General features: G+C 38.1%; 1 protein-coding gene across 1 annotated transcript in view; it reads left to right on the top strand.

The window, feature by feature from the left end:
• Positions 1–23,363, top strand: part of LOC150075742 (uncharacterized) — a 292,105-nt gene that overhangs the window by 187,347 nt on the left and 81,395 nt on the right. The window contains exons 17-18 of the mRNA XM_090387865.1: positions 5,775–5,830; positions 16,875–17,086. Coding sequence (XP_090243991.1) covers positions 5,775–5,830; positions 16,875–17,086 — 268 coding nt within the window. The remainder of the gene's footprint in view (positions 1–5,774; positions 5,831–16,874; positions 17,087–23,363) is intronic.

Raw genomic sequence — 23,363 nt, 5'->3', positions numbered from 1 at the left:
TCCCACTTAACCATCCTTTTATCCATTGTAGCAACTTACCCTTAATACCATTCTGCTCCAATTTGTACAGTAGTCTTCCATGCGCAACAGTGTCAAAAGCTTTCCTGAAATCCAAGTATATGATATCAAATTTATTTTTTGCATCCAGTTCCTTTGTGACCACATCATAATAACCAATCAAATTTGTCAGACAAGACTTTCCCTTAACAAACCCATGCTGTGTTTGAGTTATCGCTGCAGTCTTGTCTAGATGATCCTGCAATGCATCTTTAACCAGCGACTCCATTATTTTACCCGGAACAGAAGTTAAACTAACTGGTCTGTAATTACTCGTGTCACCCTTCGATCCACCTTTGTGAATTGGGGACACATTTGCACATCTCCAGTCCATGGGAACCTCCCCTGAGTCCAAGGATGCTCTCATAATTATGGCTAAGGGTTTGCTTAGTTGCTTTGCCGCCTCCTTTAAAATAACTGGATAGATCCCATCCACCCCAGGTGCCTTTCTTATGTTTAACTTCAACAATTTCTCCTCCACTTTGCTCTCAGTTATTACAAAATCATTAAGCACACTGCTACAATTTGATAACCTTCTTCCATTTTCAAATTGTAATAATTCCTCACGTGTGAATGTAGATGCAAAATACTCATTCAGTTTGTTTGCTATCTGAGCAGGATCATCAACAGTCGAACCATCGATGTCAAGTGGTCCAATCATATTCATCCCCTTCCTTTTAGAGTTTATATAAGTAAAGAAATCCTTGCTGTTTTTCTTAGCATCTTTTGCCAAAGATTTCTCGTAATCCGCCTTTGCCTGCCGAACCTCCTTTGTGACCTGATTACAGACTAGCTTATATCTGCTACAGGCTTCTGCGTCGCCTGATAATTTATATGCATCCCATGCATTTTTCTTCTCTGTCACGAGTCTCATTAGTTCATTTGATAACCATTTAGGCCTAAACCTTGAACGATATTTCTTAATCGGTATATAAAGTCTAGTAGCTTCCACGATTAATTCTTTGAATGCTTCCCACTTAGAATTTACTGTTTGTAACAGTAAATTCTAAGTGGGATAATGTCCAAGTTTGCAGACAATACGAAGATTGGTAGGGTTGTTAATGATGGTAAAGACAGTATGCTACTACAACAGGATCTAGAAAAGTTGAGCTGATGGGCTGACAGGTGGCAACTGAAGTTTAACATTGACAAATGCAAAGTACTGTATATGGATAGCAGTAACACCAGAGTAACATACCAACTGTGTGGTACTACACTCATGGTAGTGGAGAATGAAAAAGACCCGGGGGTAATTGTGCAGTCAGATATGAACTTTTCTGATTTTGCAGTCATAGATGAAGATGTTCTGCTACTAGAATGAGTACAGAGAAGGGCATCGAGATTAGTGAGTGGAACAAAAGGTTGCTGTTATTAAGATAGGCTTAACTTCTGCGAAATGCAGCACCTGGAGACTTGGTATCTGAGAGGTGATCTGATTGAGGTGTATAAGGTCTTGAATGGTTTGAGCAAGCTCAATGCTGCTGAGGAAGAATCCCATCAGCGTTGAGCAAGATGGGATTCTTCCTCTTGCTCAGGTTCTGCACCTGAGGGGGCATAAATTCAAATTGAAGAAAGACAGTTTGTAGAATAGATGTGTGGAAATTTGCCTTTAGGCAGTGAGTGATTGATTGCTTGAACAAACTTGCATCTGTCATTGTGGCAGTTGACAGCTTAAATAAATTCAAGGCTGAACTAGACAAACGTTTGGAGTGAATAATGTATGGGTGAAATGGGAGGGGATATTTTTTTTTTGGCTGATGCTAAATAAATGATGTAAGCTTGCTTTCTTACATCATATGTCTCTGTTAATACTCTGTTAATGCAGTAATAACATGTTTGCTAGCTTGTGTGCTAGTGGTACATAGACATCTAACATTGCTGTGCATTGATTTCAAACACTTATAGTTCTGTAACCATTGCTACAATATTTTTCACTCAGAATGAACTTGGGAATCATCTCAAGTTAGGACATAGTCATAGGAAGCCCTATCTCTGTGCATATATACAGTAAACCCCCGCTATTCGCGGTATCTGTATTCGCGGTTTCGCGTATTCGCGGTCGCTGATTTAAACCTAAAAAAATGTGAATTTTAAAGCGCCGTGAACATTTTCCGCCATGAAAAAAACATGGGTGTGGCTAAAATCATTTTGCCCAGTCCACAGAGTAGTACAGTCAGTCGTCGTATAACACATGTTTACACTACACTAATTCGATCTTACACGATTTATAAATAGGGGAACGATATCTTATATAACACGAACTGAATTCGCATATGCACGATTCGCCTTTGTGTTTACAAGAAATGGCAGTTGAACGCGGAATCACCCCAACTGATCGCAACACGATAGGAATGAAGAGAAGATTCTGAAAATGTATTTATTTTTTTATAGCAGTGAAGGGGAAACACATTTCACCATAATAACTTAAAAACCAACACAATTCCAGCTATCGGTATTATCGCAAATGCAATTAGATAGAGTTCACTACCAGTTTATAACAGATTCCACTAGCAGGAACGCAACTGGAAATTGTTTTTATTGTTTTATGGTAGTAACCGCCAGAAATGTAAAATGTGAGCTAGTGAGGTGTTAATAGAGTTGTCTCTGCCTTTATGGTGTTGTTTATTCAGTTGCTACACGTTCACACGTACACGTTTATGTGTATCAAGTGTGCCTCCTCATTTTGAAATTGTGCTTTATTCTCTAAAAATGAGTAAAAATAACTTAAAAAGGTGTAAAAAGGAAGTGTCCTGCGCTCAACGGGTGGGGGGTGACAAAATCGCGAGCGCGGATGTTTCAAGCTAATCCTTGTTCAGTATGTGTAATGTGCTTGTTATAGAAGGTTTCATCTCTTGCTTTTAATTGATACGTTTACAAAAGTGAAAAATCTACCATTTTGCAGTGTGTTGATGTAAACAGACTTTTTCGAGCGTGTTAAAGTTAAAAGAAAGTGACTTTATTGTGGACAAGTTCTTTTCTAATCCTAAAAAAATATGGCCGCGAATAAAAAGGGAATTGTGAAAAGATCAAAGAAGGTGATGACATTAGCGAGTAAAACTGAATTGTTAGATAAAATTTCTAATGGTGAAAGTGTCTCCTGAGTGGCAAAACATTATAAAATCAATGAGTCAACGGTACGATCAGTCAAGAAATCGGAAGAAAAAATCCGCTGTAGTGTCCGTGAAAACGCGCTAATTGCATCAAAAATTTGCTCTATAACTCGTGATGTGAAATTAGAAAAAATGGAAAAGGCTTTAAATCTGTGGATAGAAGAGCGAACTCAAAATAAAATTCCGTTAAGTTCACTTATCATTCGTGAAAAGGCAAAACACCTTTATCAACACTTTAGTGAAACTGGTGATAGCACTGGCGGGATAAGTTTTTTAGCCAGCAAAGGCTGGTTTGAAAGATTTAAAAATCGATATGGTTATTTTTCACCCAGCAACCCATGTTCTTGATATGTTTTTGAAAGGTTTCTTTAAAATGTCTAATAAATATGTACAGTATTACATTTAATAAATTGTTTCTTATTTTCATTTCGATGCCTTATGCTTTTTTTTTTTTTATGTACTTACTCTCTATGTTTGTCTATGTACATAGTCATATTATATAGGCAAATACACATAATACGTACAGACAAAATTTTAGACTAATTTTTGTTATATATTTCATACTTTGGAACGGAACCCTTTTATTACCATGGGCGCCATAACTCAGTATTCGCGGAATTTCTCAGGAACGTAACCCCCGCGAATAGCGGGGGTTTACTGTATATATATATATATATATATATATATATAAAAAATGTTGGTTTATATATTAATATTACATTTAGATGTATGTATTCTTTTGTATTTTAATCTTTCTTTTGTGCATCGTTAATGCCATTGTTTTTTTGCTGTATTGGCCAATTGAACATTATACGTGACAGTATATATTTTATACAGTAATAAAATAGAAGTATACTGTTAATAATAACTAGTAATTACCTTTTGCTACAGATAAAAATTTTCATCAATAATTTGTAATGAAAATTCATTATCACTAAGCATTAAATTTCTAAACCTAATATGTATTGGCCATGTGGAATTAAGATGACCTAAATAAGGCTAGCTTAATGACCATAATTGTATGAACACTAATCATTTAGTATTGATATTTTCAAAAATTGCATTGCACATTATCATTTAGTATTGATTGCTTCATAGTAATTTTAATATGTTTAACTTAACGTTTATAGGCCAAACAGAATTAAGATAGCCCATATATGCTAGCTTGATTACCTGATCTGTATACACACTAATACCTATAGTAAAATACCACTTAATTGAATTAATCGACCTATATTTAATCATGTACGTATCAGAATACCACTTTTTTGAATTAACACACACCCTTGAGTGGCCACTTTACTAACTACCTTTTTTGTGAAATTAATCATGGGTTTATACCATTCAGTATAAACCAAGTGGGCAGATATCTAAGGATTCTGTATGTGTATTGTGCTGTGTGAAAATGGGCAAGACAAAAGATTTGAGTGACTGAAAGCAGCATGATATTCTTGGTGCACTGGTATGAGTAGCTTGGAAGCTTCAATCCTATTTCATCTATGATTGTACCTTGGGTGTATTGAAATGGGACCATCAACAAGCTGTTTCCTGTGGTGAGAAACAACTTGTTGATGCAAAAGCCCAGTGGTGGCTGACAAGACTTGTCCAGACAATGGAAAGGTACAGTCAGTCAAATAACAACCAAGTACAGCAATGGTAAAGAGGCATTTTAGAATGCACAACTCATACCTTTTCACAGATGAGGTATCACAGCTGATGACTGAACCGGGTTCCATTTCTCTCAGCAGAAAACAAGTAAACAGAAAATTTGAAAAATTATTTTTCTGTAAAGACAAACATATTGTGCCATCAAGATTATTGTAGAGAATAAAAAAATGTGCTAATTACCACAAAACTAATGCGGTAGCTTTCTACAATAGTCTTGAAAAATTATAATTTTTGGTGATTACATCATTACCAAAAAACTGGAGCACTTTTCATTTTCAGGTCAAAGCGTGTATTCTGAAATTGATTAATGTTCTGACTGTTGGCAATTCATCCCAAAAATCACATTAGTTTAGCATTAGGTGGAATTCTTTAAACTATAAGATGTGGAATATAGTGTGTACAGTGCAGGCCCTTCCTTATTAAAAAAAAAAAAAAGGAGTATGTTATAGCTCAGTCAATATTGTAACATTCAGTTATAATAAATGGAAGTGCTATATCGTTAGTGAAGAAAACAAGAAAGTCATGGAAATATTGAAATCCTTTGTTTTTACAAAGATAGTTTTTTTTAAGAGTATACTAAGATTCTTAAAAGGGCGATTAAAAAAAATAAAAATTATCACTTTCCATAAATTGCAAACCAATTAACATGTATTTTTTACACACTTTGTTTTCATCGGGGGCAATGAGGTATACATCTAAAATAAGTGAATTAGCCAGTTAAGAGAAAGGGTATAAGGGTTGTTTTTTAATTAAATATTTATCACAGAAAGAATATAAGATGCTGTTTCTCAAATATCAAAATTTTACACCAAATCCTTGTGTCATTTCATTTTAAAATGTATGCTACTTTAATTAGTATAGATAAATTTTCCACAGCTTAAAAAGATTGTGATTTACTATGGTCATGTTTCCTTTTCTTAATTGATGTTTTATTTATAGCCACCATCTGACAGAAGAGAATCTAATCTGTGGGAAGATGCTGATAATGATATATGGTATGTGTTTTGAAGATTCACTTTTAAATTTAAATACAAAAGACTTCATATTTATCTTCAAAATATTTCCAGATTTAAGCAGCTAGACCTCGGGTTAAATTTATTTAATTCTTTTATAAGCCTCTTTATTTAATCTGCAAACATAAAAATAGTGACTGCTACTTCTGTACCATTTACAAATGTCTAAAACGTATAATAATTTAATAACCGTAATACAACTCTTGCTAACAAACAAAATATCAAAAATTGAATATATAAACTACAAGTGATGACGGAAAAAGTTTTCTGTTTGTAGAAGAATAAGAGAAATTTGCCACTTCTGTATGATACTCACCAGGGAGTTAATTCATTTTGTAATAACTAAGAGCAAAAGAGGAGAAATTGTTGAAGTTAAACTTAAGAAACGCACTTGTAGTAGTAGTAGGTGATGCAAGAAAGCAAGTGTATGAGCTTATGCAGCATCAGCCAAAAAAAAAAAAAAAAAAAATCACACCATTCCCTCCAAATGCCTGTCCAGTTCCTCCTTAAATATATTCAACCTATCAACTTCACCAACGTCAGATGGAAGTTTGTTCCAGCAATTAACCACCCGCTGGCTAAAGGCAAATTTCCATACATCTATTCTACATCTGTCTTTTCTTAATTTGAATTTATGCCCCCTTAGGTTCGTAATCTGAACAAGTGGAAGGATCCCATCAGAATTCAGCGCGATCAACCCATTCAAGGCCTTATACACCTCGGTCAGATCACCGTGCAGGTGCCACTGCACCTGCAAATTGCAGAACTTAAGCCTCTCTTGGTAAGAGGATCCCTTCATTCCCCTCACCAATCTTGTTGCCCTTCTCTATACACGCTCAAGCAAATTGACATCCTTCCTAAAATGAGGCTTCCAGACCTGTACGCAGTACTCAAGGCGTGGCCTGACCATTGCCTTATACAGAGGGACAATCACCTCCTTTTCCCTGCTATCAAAATTCCTATATATCATCGAGAAAACCCCATGACTTGCCCTGGCAGCCTGTCTGCATTGCTCAGAAAACTTCATATCTGACTGCACAATTACTCCCAGGTCTTTTTCATTTTCGACCACCTTAAGTGTAGTACCACACAGTTGGTACATTTCCCTGGGGTTACTTCTACCCATATGCAGTACTTTGCCCATCTGCCCAAATTTTCTAGATCCTGTTGCAGTAGCACACTGCCATTACTGCCATTAACAACCCTGCCAACCTTTGTATCATCTGCAAACTTAATCCTGATATACCTTCATCAATATCATTGATAAATATACAAAACAGCAGAGGACCCAACACCGAATGTTATTAGTGGGACTCCACTAATAATATTAATCCGCGAAGAGCAGCACCCATTGATTACCACCCTCTGTCTTCTCCCATTTAACCATACTTTTATCCATTGTAGTAGCAACTTACCCTTAATACCATTCTGCTCCAATTTGTACAATAGTCTTCCATGTGCAACAGTGTCAAAAGCTTTCCTGAAATTCAAATATATGATATCAAAATGATTTTTTGCATCCAGTTCCTTTGTAACCACATCATAATAACCAATCAAATTTGTCAGGCTTTCCCTTAACAAACCCATGCTGTGTCTGAATTATTGCTGCAGTCTTGTCTAGATGATCCTGCAGTGCATCTTTAACCAGTGACTCCATTATTTTACCTGGAACAGAAGTTAAACTAACTGGTCTGTAATGTGTTCCTGTCACCCTTCGATCCCCCTTTGTGAATTGGGGATACATTTGCACATCTTCAGTCCATGGGAACCTCCCCTGAGTCCAAGGATGCTCTCATAATTATGGCTAAGGGTTTGCTTAGTTGCTTTCCCACCTCCTTTAATATAACTGGATAGATCCCATCCACCCCAGGTGCTTTTCTTAGGTTTAACTTCAACAATTTCTCCTCTACTTGGCTGTCAGTTATTACAAAATCATTAAGCACCCTGCTACAATTTTTTTTTTTTTTTTTTTTTTTTATGAAAACCCCAAACACGAAAGGTATCAAAACCTATAGTACTTAGTACCGTGCATGGGTTGAAGGAGAAGTATGGGGGGAGGGGGATGCCGGGAACTTTGCTCTAGAGACTAAACATGGGTTTCACCACTTCAACCTCCAATAAGCAAAGTGGTTTGATAACCTTCTGCCATTTTTAAACCTTAATAATTGCTCATGTGTGAATGTAGATGCAAAATACTCATTCAGTTTGTTTGCTATCTGAGCAGGATCATCAACAGTCGAACCATCGATGTAAAATGGTCCAATCAGATTCATGCCCTTCCTTTTAGAGTTTATATAAGTAAAGAAATCCTGGCTGTTTCTCTTAGCATCCTTTGCCAAAGATTTCTCGTAATCTGCCTTCGCCTGCCTAACCTCCTTTGTGACCTGATTACGGACTAGCTTACATCTGCCATAGGCTTCTGAGTCGCTTGATAATTTATACGCATCCCATGCATTTTTCTTCTCTGTCACGAATCTCATTAGTTCATTTGATAACCATTTAGGCCTAAATCTTGAACAATATTTCTTAATAGGTATTAAGAAACTTTTATGAAACTTTTAGTAGCATCCACAATTAATTCCTTGAATGCTTTCCACTTAGAATTTACTGTTGGTAACATCGTCAGTTGATCCCACTGTACAGAATTTAAAAACTGTCTGAGGCCACTGTACTCACTTTTACGGAAGCAAAAACTCTTTCCTTTACCACTGATGGTAATTAAATCTTTAAGTAAATCCCACATTAGTACACTGTGATCATTGCCACCTAGTGGTTCCTTTCTCTGCAAATTCTTAATACACAAATGATCACTGCTGATAACCAGATCCTGAGTATTACTCTCTCTGGTTGCCTCTCGAACATGCTGCTGCAGAAAACAATCATCCAGTAAATCCACAAAATCTGACTAGCGTGTGAGTGACCAACCCACAAGTTCCAGTCAATATCTGGGAAGTTAAAATCCCCCATTGTAAGACATTCTGATTTACTAGCCCACTCTATTTCTCTGTACAATTGTTCATTGTACTCATTCGAGTCATTAGGCCTATAACACACTCCTACTCTTATTTTTGCTTTCACAGTGCTTATGTCACACCAAACTGACTCAACGGTGTACTGTTCATCTATGTCAACTGGGTGCACTTCTTTTGGTTTTTATGTTTTTCTTAATTAACAGCATAACACCTCCTCCCTTCCTATCCTGTCTGTCCTTTCTGTACACATTGTACTTCCCAAATTCCAGTTCTGCATTCCTTATATCTGGGTGACACCATGTCTCTGCTATCCCAACAATATCCGCCTTTGATACCTTGACCAACACTTCAAATTCATCAAATTTATTTACTATACTTCTAGCATTGGTGTACATGCAAGCATAGATGCACCTATTAAACTATTGGTCCTTGTATCTCACCAAGTGAGCAGTTTTCCGACCCACCTAACACTGCCTCGATAGCATCAGCAAATATTCTTGCACCCTTTCTATTTAAGTGTATCCCATCCCTGTAGAAGCAGTCTCTCCTGTTAACAAGTACAGTCCAGGCTGAAAAAAATTCTACCCCTTGAGCCTTGTACAATCTTTCCAGGGCCGAATTGATCGACAAGGCTCTCATCATATACTCCCTCCTATCGTGTCTGGTCAGAATTGCAGACACTTTCAAATTCAACCCTGATTCACAGCTTTTTTTCAACAGTGACCTGTACTTGTTAAGTAATTCTGCCAGTCTTCTACTCTTAATATCATTAGTGCCAACGTGTACAACTATATCACCTTTTGTGCCCTTAAAAGATGATATCCGCATGTCATCAACCTTGCCCCTGGCAGACATACTCTGGTCCTGTTCCACCTATCATTTTTACAAAGCATGTTCCCCGTTTCCCTGACTATAGAGTCACCAACAACTACTAGTACCTGTGGGACCAGCACCTTCTGCCTTGGGGGTTGCTGCTGTGTCGGGCGATGACCAAGTGCAAGCTCTGGTGTTGTGGGCAGCTTAGAGCTTGATGGGCCCCTCAATTTAGATCCTTCGAGGGCATCCACCCTGTCTTTCAAGCTCTCATATAGGCCCATAACAACGCTGAGTTGTCTCCTGATTTCCTTACATCGTGCATACACAAAGACATCCCCCATGGCAATATCATGTTCTGTCCCAGAGAGTTCGGCAAACATTTCACAAGCTGCACATTTTTTTAGGCTGTGATGCGTTGGAGAATCGCCCCCCTCAGTTCCCCCCCGAGTCACAGCACTCCTTCCACTTTGTGCTTGTTGCTTTGCTGCTCTAGTCTGGGTCATGATATTTTAAAGTAATAAGATCAATAAATTTAATTAATTAAATGTCAATACTACGCTATCTAATAGAAACAGTGATGCGTATTACGCTATATAATTATATGTTAGAGCTACCTAGTTAACACAATTAAAAATTTGAATTTTCTATCACTCTATACAAAAACAATGGCTGCAAGATTCGAACGAAATAACGGTTTTACCTATATTAAGTAGTAAGCTACAAAAACTCTTTATCTAAATAAAAATAAAAATAACCTGCAAATAAAAATAAAAATAACGTAGTCTTATAGAAATTTATAAAAATAAATTTCTATAAGACTACGTATAAAGTACAATATAAAATAACAATTAGGTAAATAGAAAGGCAAACACTTATTGCTTTTTCAGAGCCTGTAATTCTGAGCTGTAATTCTGAGCTGTAATTCTGAGCTGTAATTTTTAAAGAGAGTCAGCGCCCTCTCCTGGATGTGATCTAACCAGCTATACTAAAGGAGGTGGCAAAGAAAATAAGCAAACCCTTAGCTATAATTACGAGAGCATCATTTACCTCGGTGGAGGTCCCCGCGGTCTGCAGATATGGAAATATATCTCCAATTTACAAAGGGGATCAAAGGGTGACACAAGTAATTACAGACCTGTAAGTTTAACTTCTATTCCAGAAAAATTAATGGAAGTACTGGTTAAAGAAGCACTGCAGGGTCATCTAGACAAGACTTCAGTTATAGTTTGGACACAGCATGGATTTGTTAAGGGGAAGTTTTGTCTAACCAATATGATTGGAAACTATTATGTGGTCACAAAGGAACTGGATATAAAGAATAATTTTGATATCATATACTGGGATCTTTAGAAGGCTTTTGATACTGTTGCTCATGGAAGACTGCTGTACAGATTGGAGCAGTATGGCATTAAAGGCAAGTTGCTGCTATAGATAAAGGGATGATTGAGTGGGAGAAGACACAGAGTGGTAATCAATTGATGCTGCTCTCCGTGGACTAATGTTATTAATGGTGTTCCTCATGGTTCAGTGTTGGGTCCATTGTTATTTTCTGTATTTATTAATGATATTGATGACGGTATATCAGGCTTAATGTCTAAGTTTGCAGACAATATGAAGGTTGGCAGGGTCGTTAATGACACTAATGACAGTATGCTACTGCAACAGGATCTAGAAAAGTTGAACAGATTGACTGAGAGGTGGCAACTGAAGTTTAACATTGACAAATGTAAAGTACTACATATGGGTAGCAGTAGCGTATCAACAGTGTGGTACTACACTCAGGGTGGTAGAGAATGAAAAGGACCTGGGATAATTGTGCAATCAGATATGAAGTTTTGTGAGCTGTGCAGACAATCGGCAAGAATAGCTCATGGTGTCTTGTTAATGATACACAGGAATTTTTCTAGCAGGGATCAGGAGATGATTATCCCCTTGTATATGCGGCAGTGGTCAGGCCACACCTTCAGTACTGTATACAGGTCTGGAGGTCTCATTTTAGGAAGGATGTAGAGGTGCTGGAATGAGTACAGAGAAGGACAACAAGATTAGTGAATGGAACAAAGGGCTGATCTTATGAAGAAAGGCTTAAGTTTTGCAAATTACAGTGTCTGGAAACTAGGCACCAGTGAGGTGATCTGATTGAGGTGTATAATGCCTTGAATGGTGTGAGCAAGCTCATTGTTGATGGGATTCTTCCTCTTGCCCACATTAATTTCGTGAGGGGACATTTTTTTTTTTTTTTTTTTTTATGAGAACCCCAAACACGAGAGGTATTATAACCTATAGTACTTAGTACCGTGCTTGGGTTGGAGGTTGAGAAGACGAAAGAAGATATTTGTTGATATTGGACTTGAACTTCTGTAGATTGTAATTTTCAGGAAATACGTATGAAGGAAGGTTGTTCCAGAAAACGGCAGTTGAATGAATAAATGAGGAAGATGAAAAGTTGGTTCTGTGGGTTTGTAGTTGGACAGTAAATGGATGTTGGCTGGTGGCGGCACGTGTTCGGACTGTTTTGAAAGAGAGAGCGGGAATTATAGAAGCCAATTCAGAAGAACAGTGCCCATGGAAGTATCTGTAGAAGAGGCATGCAGCAGAAACAGTGCGTCTATGAGAAAGCGAGTGGAGAGACTCTGTTAGAGATGAATCATTAATTAACCTAACTGCCCTCTTCTGAATGGAATCAAGAAGCTTGAGAGAGGTTCTGGGGGCACCACCCCAGATGTGGGAACAATATTCCATGGCAGGGCGGATTTGCGATTTATACAGAGTGAGCAGCTGTATGGGAGAAAAGTAACGCCGAGAGCGAAAGAGAAAACCAAGTTTTTTAGATGCAGAGGAAGCAATATTTTTAATGTGCTTGTGCCAAGAGAGATTAGAAGTCAGGGTAATCCCCAAAAGAGATATATCATTTTGCCTAGAAATCGGAGTGTCACTAAAGATAAGCATAGGAGCAGAAGAATCCTTTTTGCGAGATATAAGACAAGATTGAGTTTTAGAAGGGTTGAAATCAACTAAGTTATCTTTGCCCCACTGGAGAATTACCTGAAGATCGGCATTTAAGGAATTGGCAGCAGATTTTCGAGAACTTGAAGCTGATTGAGCTGGACAAGGTTTCTCAAAATGGAAAGTTGAATGCAATGTGCTATCATCAGCAAAACTATGGATAGGATTTCCAGTCAGTGGAAGAAGGTCATTGATATACAAGAGGAAAAGAGTGGGGGAAAGAACTGAACCTTGGGGGACACCGGCATTAGTGGAGAAGTTAGAAGACAGAGAGCCATCTACCATCACCCTCAGTGAGCGATCAGAGAGAAAACTGGATAACCAATTACTAAAAACAGTTGGCAAACCATAAGATGGAAGCTTGTTTAGAAGACCTTTATGCCAAACACGATCAAAAGCCTTTGAGATGTCAAGAGCAACTACTTGACTTTCACCGAACCTTTCCATTGAATTAGTCCATAAATGGGTAACATAAGCCAGAATATCACCAGTGGATCGACACTGACGGAATCCATACTGGCGATCGTTGATCAGACGGAAGGTTTCTAGGTAGTTTAAGAGTTGGCGGTTAATTGATTTCTCCATTACTTTAGAAAGAGTAGAAGTAATTGCAATGGGACGATAATTGGATGGGAGGGATTTGTCACCCTTTTTAGGAACTGGCTGGATATGAGCAAATTTCCAAGCAGAAGGAAAAACACCTTTGGAATAAGAAAGTGAAAAAAGGCGGCAAAGAATAGGAGTAAGTTCAGGAGCACAGGTTTTGAGAACAAGTGGAGAAATACCATCAGGACCTGGAGCTTTCTTAGCATCAAGATTCATCAAAATCCTTCTGATATCCTTTTGACGGAAGACCACAGGAGGCATTGAATGGAGCGTGTTAGGAATGGTGGGAGGTGTTTTACCAAGATCATTAATACATGAGCTCGAAGAAAAATGGGATGCTAGCAGGTCAGCTTTATCCTTGGCTGAAGTGACAACAGAACCATCTGGTTTGGACAGAGGTGGGAGCAGAGATGGGCAAAAGTTGCGGCCAATAGCTTTGGCAAGAGACCAGAATGCTCGGCTACCATTAGGGCAAGAAGCAAGTTTTCTACTCTTAGCCTGTTCAAACTCTAGTTTGGACTGATTAATAACTGCTTTACAATTGTTGCGAGCTTTGGTGTAGGCAGAAAATGAAACTGAAGAATTAGAAACAAGCCAATTACGATATGCAACGTTCTTCTCTTGGACAGCCTTAGCACATTTATTGGAAAACCAAGGTTTAGATAAAGGACGAGATTTTAAAGTGGAGTGTGGGATAAAGGATTCCATTCCTGCAAGAATAATTTCACTGACACGATCTGAGCAAACGTTGACATCAGAAATTTTGAAACAGTAATCAGACCAAGGAAAGGAAGAAAAGAAGTCTCGCAGGTCATCCCATTTTGCATTCTTGTAATGCCAAACAATACGAGGTTGGGAATAGCCATGAGATAAAGGTTCCATTGGAGAAGCGACAATCACCAAGTTGTGATCTGAAGTGCCTAAAGGACCTCTCACTTCAACCTTGTACTTAGAAGGGTTGTTTGTGAGAAAAAGATCAAGCGTATTGGCTGTATGATTAGGATTGTCCGGTATTCTTGTAGGTAAGTGAACAATCTGTGCTAGGTCATTAGTAATTGCAAAAGCCTCAGCATCTCGACCTGCTGGGTCGGTGTGACTAGAAAACGGAAGCCAGCTGGAGTTGTGAACGTTAAAATCACCAAGGAAAATTACCTCATTGTTAGGAAAGTTGGACTGGAGAAAGTCAAGTTGCAAAGAGAGGAAGTCAAAGAGCTCCAAGTGATTTGTCGAGTTGGGAGAACGGTAGAGACAACAGATGAATTTTACACAATGAGGTAGAGAGATTTTAAGCCAGAGAAGATCAAAGAGAGGAGATTCCAAATTGCCAAGTCTCTGACAGGGAATATCAGAACGGACATATGCACAAGTACCACCTTTGAGGCGAAAGGAATCATACAGCAAATAATTTGGACATCTGAGATGAGCAGTAGTTGAATTAACTGATAACTGAGATTCAGTCAGAAAAAGTACATGGGGTTTGGAAGACTGCAAGTGGAAATGGACATCGTTGAGATTAGAATTGAGACCACGTATATTTGTGAAATGAATTAGGAAGTCCTTGGGAGGTTTAGATCTTTTCGCAGATAAGCTTGCTCTATTATTTTGACAATTCATGGTGTATTCAATAGTAAGAAAAAGTGGGTGGGACATGCTGTATGAAGTAATGAAATTTTTGGATATGTCGTACACGTGGTAAGAATATACCCAGATCCTTGACATAACGTGGCCTCGACAATGCTCCCCGCATACACACTACTCGGACTCCCTCCAGTCACTATCTGGCAGAGTAGAGGTAGCAAGATTATACACTAGCTGATCCGGAAGCTTCCTAGAGAGTTACCAATAGGTTCAGTCCGGTGTCTAACTAGCGGCCGGCCTGCGAACACCGTTTTAGAGCTGTACCCTCGAAATGTAAGGAATATTGGATCTCGCCACGACATTCATCATAACCTCAAAAATCATCAATCATACTGCATGATGGAAGAGATAGGGAAGGGTTGGCCGGAACTTAGCTCTAGAGACTAAACATGGGTTCCACCACTTCAAGCATCCAATAAGCAAAGTGGTGGTATTTCACCGGTTGATGAGAGTCATCTACCACCTAGTACTGCCTGGTAACATAGAGGGGCGGCGTTCCTCCATGTGGTGTGGGCGCCACACCTCGACCCCTGCTTACGTTGGTTCACACCTGGGTGGTCACCCACCATGTACTTGTGCATGAAGGTTATACCCAGGATTACTAACAGTCCCACCATCGTGAAGGTGCAAGCAGAGGATTTGGCTGTCATAGACCGTCCGGACTTCGCCGAAATTGGGTCCACTTTGACTTAAGTGTCACCCGAATATCAGTTCCATCAGCGTTTTAGACTCCCAGGTAGCAAGAACAGCTTGTCTGGCATATCTGAGAGAATGTCTGTGACAACCTCAAGGACCTAATTTCAAATTGAGGAAAGATAGTTATAGAATAGATGTGCAGAAATTTGCCTTTAGCCAGTGGGTGGTTCATTGCTGTAACAAACTTCTATCTATTGTTGTTGTAGAACTTTATCTTATCTTTAACTTAATCTTAAATAAATTCAAGGCAGATGTGTATAAGCTTGCTTTTTTGCATCATATGCCTCTACTAATGCTAACGCTAATTTAATGAGCAATTGGATTAATATTTGGAAGTAGTCATAAATTAATGACAATGTATCATGTCTATACACAGTGAATTAACCAGTTATTACAATGGCATCATTTCATTACATATCATGTTGTGAATCCCTTCACAATGAGTTGCCTCTTTGGTTATACTTCAAATAAGTAATGCTTCCCCATTAGGGAAGAGTATTCCAGATAAGTTTGTCTGCTGTTATACCTGATGATATGACAGCTAGCAAACATATTTGTAAGTAGATAAAATATAAAAGTATGTAAATTTATTGTTATTGGTTTGATAGCAGATGCTAAATGAACCTTGCTTCCTTGCCCTGTTTTGCTGTTTTATTAGATACTATTTCAAACATCACTGGAGCTTTTTTTTTTTTTTTTTTGTTCAAAATGGGCAAAATAGGGTTAAAACCTCTAAACCCAAATTTTGTGTGCCCAATGCATTGTTCAAGCAGATATGGGTTGATCTTGGCCTAAGCTGAATGTATTTTGTTAGATTAGGCTAGCTCAGTGGAAGTTTGGTGAATTACCCTCATTTTGCTTTTATCCTTTTTTTATCTGAATTTGTCGTTGCTCTCCACTAGTATACTCTTTTTGCCACAGTTACTGCTTCAAAAAGTGGATCTCCTGTCTTTTGGCCATGTAAGAATTGAGGATATTGTAACCTTGAATAGTCCTGTGATTTCCTTAATTTTTGCTGTTAACTACACACACACACACACACACACACACACACACACACACACACACACACACACACACACACACAGTAAGTCCTTTTATTGGAAATCGGCTATATAATGTTATAATAATTTCGAAAATTTAGTCTGGGCGATGTATTATTATTATTACATATAATTTTTTATTTATATTTGTTTCATTTATAGTTGTGTTTATTTATACTTAGACCTTAAGTTGAGTGTCAGCTTAATTTTTAGGCTTGCAGATCACCATGATTTTTTTTGTTTTATCAGTTTTCAGTTATCAAAGAATGCAGATGAGAATGCTTTTTTGCCTTCACCAGTAATTACTCCTTTAGATAATAGCCGTCTACAGTCTTCTCCAGTGAAAAATTCTCATCCTTCACCTGATTCAATCTATCCATCATTTTCTTATTCAGAAACATCTAAACCGATGACATTCCTAGAGGAAATTAAAGCTGCAGTCCTTGAAAGGCAAGCAAGAGGTATACTGATATTGTCGTCCTATTATCAGATTTTATGCACAATTTTATATGATAAATATGATCACATTCTAGCTATATCTTTATTTATGATACTGTTTGAATTCTTTAACAATAAAAATTATATATGAAGTGTGGCAATAAAGTTCCTGGACTGGTGCAATAAAAAGAACATAAAGTGAAGGAGCTCAAAAATTGCCTAGTTTTTATTCAAAATAATCACCACTTGATTGAATGCGCTTATTTCACTGGTCACCACCAAATACGGAGGATGCGGAAAGGTCAGGGATTGACCACCGCATATTCCCGGAGCAATATGGCCTTAGTTACTAATGCTCCTAAAAACCAAATTAAAAAAAAATAATAAAATAACTTATTTCACTGTTCTAAAAGTTTTTTTAAAAGAGTCAGAAAAGGCATCCAAAGATGATGTTCAGCCAGTGCGTTTTTATTTGTGTCCTCAACATCCTGAAATTTCTTTCCTTTGAGGACAGTTTTCACCTTGAGAAAGAGGAAAAATCTGCTGTGCTAGATCTGTAAAATGCAATGTTTCATGAGAAATGTCTTCACAACAAGTGTGGAATGGGCGGGCCATTGTTGTGCAACAAGAGCCAGCTGCCTTTCCTCTCAAAATTGTGGCCTCACCTGGGAACTGCACTTCAGTAGTCTTTGAAGCACTTTTGCATAGAATGCAGCATTGACCTACTCCCCTTCAAGTATAAATTCTTTGTGAATCACATCCTATTCTGACTCTTGGTCTCTCTCTTTCTCTCACAGGGTAACTCAGAATTTTTTATTTTTATTATTATTATTTTTTTTTTTTTTTGCTTGTGCCGCAAAAGCCTCAAGCTTCCTTGCACCATATGGCTAATAATAATAAAAAGACGATCAGCATTGCCTTGATCTTGGACTTCGGTAAATGAAAATTTTTGGGCCTTGGTCATGATTTTGAAGTCCACTGCATGTGCAGATGCTTCGTCTCTGGGTTGTACTGAAAACACCCAACACTCATCTCAGCCGACAGTACAGTAAAGGAAATTAGGATTGTCTTGATGGGTCTGGATGAAGTCTTCGCATGATGGCATTCTTTGTTGCTTCTGCTAATTCTTAAGGCTGTGCACAAATTTTGTACAGACTTTCCTTTTCACTAAATTTTCATGTGGAATTTGACAAATCATCTCCTTATTCATATCTTCATCATTTTGAGGGTTAAATGACAATTTCTGGTCACAATTTTCCCAAACATTTACAACTCTGTCCTCATTTTGAAAAGTTGAGGATGCCCACTTCTTGGGTTATTGCAAACATCATCACATCCATGTTTGAGTCGCTTATACCATTCAAGCACACTGGTACAACTTGATGTTTCATCACCGTAAACAATTTTTTACATTTTGTATTTCTGTTGCAAATTTTCCCAGTTTGAAGAAAAATCAAAAATTTTGATACTCATTGCTCCATGGAAAAATTGTGAAACAGAACTTGAACACTACTAACGAAACTTGTTACTTGCAACCTGTCAGCCTACTGGACAATCTCTGCACCACCATCTTTTGGAGAAAGTTCGAACTGGAACTTACCACTTCCACGTATATTTTCAAACTCACCGAACATGACCACATAGCACCAGTCTGGGGACTTTATTGCCACACCCTGTATTTCATTGACATTTGCATCAACGTCTTACTCCAATTTCTCCAAAAAAAGTAATATGTATTACTTTTGTAATATATTTGTATGAAAGTTGCCAATTATCGTTTGTTTTTTTATTAATTTATTTTTTCCTCTATTGAAAATTTTTTTATAAAAAAGTAAAACCAAATCTACCTCTGAAAATTGTTTGACATTTTTGCTTTAACATTTGCTGTACAGTGATTTCCTTTAATAATTTCATGGTAAGTTTAAATCTACAGAAACACTTAATTGCTTTCAGTAACAAATGATTTATTAAAATTTTTGATAACTAATTCATTAGCAATTTTGAAACATAAATATAGAAGAGAGTAAAAAAGAAGGCTAAAAACACCTTGCTGTCTACTGTCCTTCTATTCCCTTACTTCTGTCTTGACATAGCTTAGTTGATGCTTTTGCTTTGTCTGAATGTTTGTAAACTTGTTTTTTTTCTTGCCTTGTAAAAGTGCATGTGGACATTCATCTTTTCTATTCTTGAGATCACTGTCTCCACACTAGAATGATGTGGGGAAGACAAAGGAAGATTTTTCTGTGCCCTTTCATTTTAGGGGGAGAAGATGAAGTGAGAATTTCTCCAATATTGTTGGCTATGATCATGTTACAAAATCCTGTGGAATAACCATTGCTCTGAAAGATGTATTTTCCTGCCTAGTTCTTGTTCCAATTCTGGTGAGAGGAGTACAGTTTAATAGGGTCTCCAGAGAGTTCCTTCACTGCATCAGCCTTGATATCAGTTCTTTTACTGCATCAACCTCTGTATCAGTTGGAACCCCCGCTGCACCTTCGACGAGATTATCTACCGTGCATGTACGGCAAAAATATACAGTCAGCCATCACATCCAAATTGGTCCATTATTCACGATCCACCATGGACAAGGAATTATGATTCCAAGCCAAATGAAAATAAACCAGTAGGACTGCGTCTCAGACACTTAGCTCAATTTTGGGAAATACATTTCCAGCACATTTCTGCGGTAGATATAAACTCAGAACCTCCTTGGATTTCGACTGCGCCTTTGTCTATATCACATCTTACAAACAGAAATAAAAAAGAGATCTCTCCAATCGTTATACAGAAGCTTCATGCACTGCACAGTTTTGAAAATAGAAACAGTCATCAGATTTACACGGATGGTTCAAAATCGAACAACTCGGTAGGTGCCACAGTAGTTTTACTGGAATATATTATATCTGTCTCCTTGCCTCATGTTTGCAGTATTTTCACAGCAGAATTGTATGCTATTGAACTAGCACTGGATGATATTACTAAGCTTCAACTTCTACCTGCTCAAATCTATACTTGACTCCCTTAGTGCAGTAGCAGCTTTAAGAACAGCAAATATTCCTCAAATTCCTTGATTCAGCATTTCAAAAAAAAACTCGGAGTTTTGCATAAAGCAAGAAAACAAGTGTCTATCTGTTGGATTCCCAGCCATGCTGGAAAATAATCATGCAGACCAAGCCACAAAAAATCCAGATCTTAATATACTAGATAACTTTCAGTTTGTACCATTTACAGATTATAGGGATGTATTTCATACCAAATATACTTCCATCTGGAAACAACTTTGGAGGGACCAATCGTGCAATAAACTTCGCAGAATAAAAAACGATCTGTGTTCGTGGCGTTCTAGCTCGCGTACAAATAGACAGGAGGAAGTTATATTAAAAAGGCTGTGCATTGGGCATACCTTCCTCGCTCGCAAACATTTACTTTTAAGAGAAGATCCCCCGCTCTGCTCTGTCTGTCAGATACAACTTACAGTAAGGCACATCCTGATTGATTGTCCAACCTATTCAGCTGTTCGTACCACATCCTTCCAATCATTAGCAAACTTGCAAGCTCCTCTAACCCTCTCTTATGTACTTGGTGACAAAGCAAACCTAAGTGAGCTCTTTATATATATTAAACATCTAGGAATAATAAATACACTCTGATATATCCATCCTAAATCATTAAAATGAACGTAATGACGCTGGCAGACACATATTGGCCACAGTTGCCCTTGTGTCGTGAAACTTTCATACCAACAACAACAACTGTATCAGTTCCTTCACTGTATCAAACTCAACACTGGATGGATCGTTGTTATATCAGTAGGTCTATGGTAAATTCCTCTTATGATGTAAATTTTCTCCTCTTTTCACTAGCACATTGAATAGGGTGTTTATTCTGATTAATATATTTTCTTCCAGTTAATATTTTGATATGTTTTTTATAGGAATAGAAATTTCCTAAATTCTCTTTGTTCTCCATACAAGAAAATATCATTGCCAAATCAGACCCACAACTTAGTTGTGGACTGGGAATACTCTTAGGCTTGAAGTCTGCCAGAAGTGTGGGGAGGAGACAGTGGATTCTCCCCCTTGCTCTGCTGCTTCTTCCAGAAGAAAATACCCTCAGACTGGAAATAGGCTTGACTGGCTGTAAGATTGATATCTAAGATGTCATGTTTTGAGAGAAACTAAGGTGGCCTCCGTGGGCACATTAGCATTAGTAGAGGCATATGCTGCAAGAAAGCAAGCTTATGCAGCATCAGCCAAAAAAAAAAAAAAAAAAACCCTTCCACTTCACCCCTCCATTCGTTCGAAATACCTGTCCAGCTGAGCCTTAAATTTATTTAGGCTATCAACTTCCACGACAAGGTATGGAAGTCTGTTCCACCAACCAACTACCTGCTGGCTAAAGGCAAATTTCCGCACGTCTATCCTACATCTGTCTTTCCTCAATTTGAATTTATGCTCTCTCAGGTGATTATTCTAAGCAAGAGGAAGAATCCCATCAGCATTGAGCATGCTCAAACCATTCAAGGCTTTATACACTTCTATCAGATCACCTCGCTGGTGCCTAGTCTCCAGACACTGTAATTTGCAAAACTTAAGCCTTTCTTCGTAAGAGCGCCCCTTTGTTCCATTCACTAATCTTGTTGCCCTTCTCTGTACTCGTTCCAGTAGTTCTACATCCTTTTTGAAATGAGGCCTCCAGACCTGTATACAGTACTCTAGGTGTGGCCTGACCATTGCCTTATACAAGGAAATAATCACTTCCTTATCCCTGCTAGAAAAATTCCTATATATCCTTGACAATACACCATGAGCTACTCTTGCAGCCCATCTGCGCTGCTCAGAAAACTTCATATCTGCCTGCACAACCACCCCCAGGTCCCTTTCATTCTCTACCACTGTCAGTGTAGTACCACAGAGTTGATACTTTGCTCTGGAGTTGCTGTTTCCCATATGTAGTACTTTACATTTGTCAATGTTAAACTTCATTTGCCACCTCGAAGCCCATCTGCTCAACCTTTCCAAATCCTGTTGCAGCAGCATAGTGTCAGTAGTGTCCTTGACAACCCTGCCAACCTTCGTATCGTCTGCAAACTTGGACATTAAGCTTGATATACCATCATCAATATCATTTATAAATATAGAAAACAATAATGGACCCAACACTGAACCCCGAGGGACTCCACTAATAACATTTAGTCCACGATGAGCAGTGTGCATTGATTACCACTCTCTGTCTTCTCCCCCTGAACCACCCCTTTATCCATAGCAGCAATTTGTTTCCAATGCCACACTGCTCCAATTTGTGCAGCAGTCTTCCATGTGCAACAGTATCAAAAGCCTTTCTAAGATCCAAGTATATAATATCAAAGTTATTCCCTGCATCCAGTTCTTTTGTGACTGCATCATAGTATCCAATCAAATTGGTCAGGCAAGACTTCCTTAACAAAACCATGCTATGTCCGAGCTATAACTGAAGTCTTGTCTAGATGATCCTGCAGTGCTTCTTTAACCAGTGCCTCCATTAATTTTCCTGGAACAGAAGTTAAACTCGCAGGTCTATAATTACTTGTGTCAGCCTTTGATCCTCCTTTGTGAATTGAGGTGACATTTGCACATCTCCAGTCTGTGGGTACCTCCCCTGAGTCCAAGGAAGCTCTCATAATTATGGCTAAGGGTTTGCTTACTTCCTTTGCTGCCTCCTTTAATATAACTGGATAGATCCCATCCACCACAGGGGCCTTTCTTGTGTTTATCTTCAACAATTTCTCCTCCACTTTACTCTCAGTTATTATAAGATTGTCTAGCTTACTGCCAGAGTTGAATACACCTCTGGCATTCCTCTAACTGAATAACTCCTCCTGTGTGAATATCGATGCAGAATATTCATTTAGTTTGTTAGCTACCTGAGCAGGATCATCAACAAGTTGACCTATCGATATCAAGTGGACCAATCTGATTCATCCCCTTCCTTCTAGAGTTTACATAAGTAAAGAACTCTTTGCTGTTTTTCTTTGCATCCCTTGCCAAAGATTTCTCGTAATCTGCCTTCGCCTGCCTAACCTCCTTTGTAACTTGGTTATAGATCAACTTGTATCTATCATAGGCTTCTGTGTCACGTGTTAATTTGTATGTATCCCATGCATTTTTCTTCTCTGCCATATGTCTCATTAGTTCATCTGACATCCATTTAGGCCTAAACCTTGAACAATATTTCTTAGTTGGTATGTAAAGCCTAGTAGCTTCCAAGATAAGTTCTTTGAATGCTTCCATTTTGAATTTACTGTTGGTAACATTATCAGTT

Source organism: Mastigoproctus giganteus, chromosome 13 (assembly GCF_048544385.1).
Source record: "Mastigoproctus giganteus isolate SK-2022 chromosome 13, ASM4854438v1, whole genome shotgun sequence".
Taxonomy (NCBI): Eukaryota; Metazoa; Arthropoda; class Arachnida; order Uropygi; family Thelyphonidae; genus Mastigoproctus; species Mastigoproctus giganteus.
Note: the sequence above shows the minus strand (reverse complement) of the source record. Positions and strands in the feature narration are given on the sequence as shown.